General features: G+C 62.1%; 1 protein-coding gene across 1 annotated transcript in view; it reads right to left on the minus strand.

Moving 5' to 3' along the window:
- GAS8 (growth arrest specific 8) overlaps positions 1 to 3,718 on the minus strand; it is a 6,189-nt gene that overhangs the window by 1,250 nt on the left and 1,221 nt on the right. Inside the window, exons 3-8 of the mRNA XM_009643444.2 lie at positions 3,498 to 3,704; positions 3,048 to 3,102; positions 2,254 to 2,459; positions 1,856 to 2,023; positions 1,430 to 1,516; positions 230 to 468 (exon numbers count right to left, since the gene is read on the minus strand). Of these exons, the coding sequence (XP_009641739.1) occupies positions 230 to 468; positions 1,430 to 1,516; positions 1,856 to 2,023; positions 2,254 to 2,459; positions 3,048 to 3,102; positions 3,498 to 3,704 (962 nt within the window). The remainder of the gene's footprint in view (positions 1 to 229; positions 469 to 1,429; positions 1,517 to 1,855; positions 2,024 to 2,253; positions 2,460 to 3,047; positions 3,103 to 3,497; positions 3,705 to 3,718) is intronic.

Here is a 3,718-nt window from a genome sequence, read left to right on the forward strand (position 1 = left end):
GGCGGCAAGCGCCGCTTAGCCCAGGGCCGTTCTGCTGGAAACAGGGCCCCACCCAGGGGAGAGATCAGTGCCAAATTCTGACACCCACAGGCTCCGCTCTCGAGGGAGAGCCCTGCGGCACCGCGCGTGGCCCTGGGAGCGCTGGGAACGAGCAACACAGCAGCTACAGCCACGTCGGAGGGGGACTTGCAGGCTGCAGGGTCTGCGGTCACCCCAGAGCAGCCTCTGCCCCCCAGGGCCCCCGACAGCGCACAGTACCTCCAGCTTGTGCGAGACCAAGGAGAGGGCACCCGGCTCCAGGTTGGAGGCTGCGAAGATCTCGCTGAGCTCCACCTCCTTTTTCTCCAGGACGTCGAGGAGACCTTGCAGCTTGCGCTCCAGGAGCAGGTTCTTGAAGCCCGTCTTCTGCTGCACCTCGCAAATGGCTTTGGTGAACTTCTGATAGAGCTCGTCTCGCTCGGCCTGAACCTGCTCCCAACGAGAGGGCAGCACCCCGTCACACCACCTTCAGGACCCCCGGGCCGGTGGCCACCCAGTGCTGGCAGCAAAAGGGTCCGGCAGCTCAGCCCTGCCCACTCCAGCAAGAGCCTGGCCCGGCCCAGCCGCTCCCCGGCTGGCACCTCCTCAGCACCTGCACTTCTGCTCCCCCCTCCCCACCAGGCACGGGACCCCCCCACCCAAAAAACAGGCTGGCAGGCTCACTGCGGCACTGTTTTAGACCTCAGAGAGGGGCCCACAGCGCATGGGGGTCTCTCTGCCTCCTCGCAAGCTGGCAGGAGTCCCTGGCTCACAGCTAGTTAATGTCTCCTAATTAGGACACAGTCTCTTCTCCACAGCCTATTTCTGAATGCACTGAATATGTCGCTGCCTTAATGATGGATTGTTAACGAGGCCTCAGATCAACGTTCATATTCTTGGGGATTTCTACGAATTGCAAATGAGCTCTCTGCTCGCCTCAGTAGATTTATCTGGGTTAGCTGGTGGGGGGAGCGGCTGAGTCTGGCAGAACTCTGTCAACGGGACTCGTCCCGAGCCACCCCGGCATGGCAAGCGGGGGGAGTGACCCCCAAACGCCGGCACAAGGAGGGGGTGAGCTGCGGCTCGGGGTGGTGGCCTGTGACACTCTCTCCCCGCGGCTCTGTCCCCAAGCTGCTGCTGCAGCCGGTCCCTCGCAGGCCGGGAGGGGACCGCTGGAGCGTGCGTGTTTGCTTAGCAAAGTACAAGGCTGGGCCTGTCTGCTGACCGTGGGAGACACCAAAGCCACGAGCAGCTTTGTTGGAAGCAGCAGATATCACACGGCTCCGGATTAGAGCTTCGAAAAGCCCTCGGCTCAGCACAGGCTCTGCCAAGCGCCTGTGCGCCACCCTCTGCGGAGGGGACAGGGGTTGGAGAGGGAAGTGGGATGCCCAGGCCCACCCGCAGCTCTCACCTTACTGAACCTCTGCTCCAGCACCTCGTGTTCCCACTGAAGATCCTTCAGTTCCTTCTGGGTGACTTTCAGACGGGCTTTTGTGTTCTGCGAGCGGGAAGGGACAGTTAAAGAGCAGGGCTTTCTCTGGGAGGCGTGGGGGGTGCCCACTGGCAAGGGAGGAGAGCGACCAGCAACGAGAGACGGGCGAGAAAAACCGGGCAGCACCCACACCAACTCCCTCCCGCCTCTGCCCCAGGGGCTGAGGGCTGCTCCGGCTCCTCGCTGCCAGGGTCCCGGGAGACCCATCCCAGAGCTTATGAACACCCAGCTAAGCCGAAAGGGACCCAAAGGACTTTACAACCTGGTCCAGTGGAGTGGCAGAGGTCATTGCTGAGCGACTCCTCAGGGTGGGTGACTCGGGAAAGGAGAGGGCTGGCCACTCACCGTCAGGGCCTCCTTGTCCTTCTCGTAGTGGGCCAACTTCTTCTGCAGCTCGGACACCTGCTCCTGGGCCTGCTGCAGGGGCTCCTTCAGCTGCTTGTTCTGGAGCAGCACGTCTGCCTTCTCCTTTTCCAGGTGATTCTCTCTCTTCTTCATCTCCTCCATCTGCTCCTGTCCTTGGGAACACGAGCGTCAACTCCTGGGGGCTGCCCAGCTCCTCAAAGCTTCCCACACCGTCCGGACGCCCTCCCGCTGCTGGCCCAGCAAGACACAGCTCCCCATGCTCAAGGGCTTCGCTCCACCGCCTGGGAACTGGCCAGATCTGGGTGAAACCCTCACAGGACCAGTCCCTTGGTGGAAGGGTGACACCCTGCAAGGCCGGGCAGGGGGGCAGGCAGTACCTTCAGCAAGCTGATGAGCGCCAGGTTTTTGAGGGTGATATCATTGTAGTAGTTCTTGATGTCCCTGAAGGCCTTCTCGTGGTTCCTCATCAGCTCGCTGATCTGGCTGTTCTTCCTCTCCTCCACCTCGTGGATCTCCGTCTTCCTCCGCAAGTCAAGCCCGTCCCGCAGCGCTTGCGTCTTCTTGGCGTACTTGGCCTCAATCTCTGGGGGAGCGCAGAAGGGGCCAGGTGAGGGCCTCCCGCAGACCCTGCGCCGTCAGCCAGCGCCAGCCCAGCACGTGTCACCGCAGCATTACTCGAGGACAAGGCGTTCATTAGCAGCGTCACCGCAGCTGCCACCAGTTACGCTGGGACCACAAAGAGCATAGCCCAGAAATAGCATCCTTGGAAAGAGGGCATGGAAACACTCCAAGTCAGCCGGTGAGAAGCCGGAACGTCCCCCGCAGAGGAGACTGGAGCAAGGACTCTGCGAGGGCTGCTCCAGCCAGCCCACCCTGCAGCCCCGGGAAGCACGGCCGGGCGGCTGCGCACAGCGGCACGGCCTGGCAGGAGCGACAGGCGCCCTGCCCACACCCCTTGGCCCGCACTACAGGCACCTGGCCTTGTTCTGTTCGTGCGATGCTGGGGGTTTGGCAGCCCTGGAGCACAGGGGAGCAAGAATTGGGGGAAAACCCAGCCCCCTTTCTGCTGGGGGCTCTGCCAGGGAGGCCGGCAGTGCAGCAGAGCTCAGAGGAGCCTTCCCTGGCACGCTGACAACGGGAGGCCATGCAGGAGCCGCGTGCATGTCCTGACCTTTCACTTGTCTCTCGAAGTCGTTGCACAGCCGGGTGACCTCCTCCTCTTGTTTCTGTCAGGGAGAAGCTACGTGTTAGAGGCAGACAACCAAATCCCTAGTCAGGCGCATCCTGAGGGGCTCCCTCCTGCTCCCTGGGAAAGGCTCCCGCCATGGCACCAATTACAATTACATCCATGCAGACGGCGGCTCGTAGGCTCTCCAGCTGCTCTCACAGCTCCCTGCTGCAGGAGCAGGGTCCACAGGAGCCACACCAGGAAGCCCCTTCTCCCCAACCCTGCACCTCTAAGTCCATCCGTTACTGGTGCCTGTGGGAAACCCCATCTCACCCCATGGAGGGAGATGGGGAAGCAGGTTCCCGCTCAGTCGCTGGGGCTGGGAGGGCTCAGCCAGCAGCCCCACCACCTCCTTCTGCAGCAGAGGCAGCTCCGGCCCGGCCAGGGACGTACCAGGCGCATGTTTTTCACCACCACCTCATTGGCCAGCTCCTGCTCCTTCAGCTCCACTTTCAAGGAGCGCATGTCTTTCCGCAGCTCCATCTCCTGGGCCCAGTGATCTTTCTGGGCCCGCTTCACTGACAGGGTGCCCTCTGCCTTCAGCTCGGTGAGGTTTTCCTGGTGTTCGTACAACAAGTGTTTCACCTTCTGCTTGTAAACCTAAAGAGAAGGCA

Source organism: Egretta garzetta, unplaced genomic scaffold, assembly GCF_000687185.1.
Source record: "Egretta garzetta isolate BGI_Z169 unplaced genomic scaffold, ASM68718v1 scaffold428, whole genome shotgun sequence".
NCBI lineage: Eukaryota > Metazoa > Chordata > Aves > Pelecaniformes > Ardeidae > Egretta > Egretta garzetta.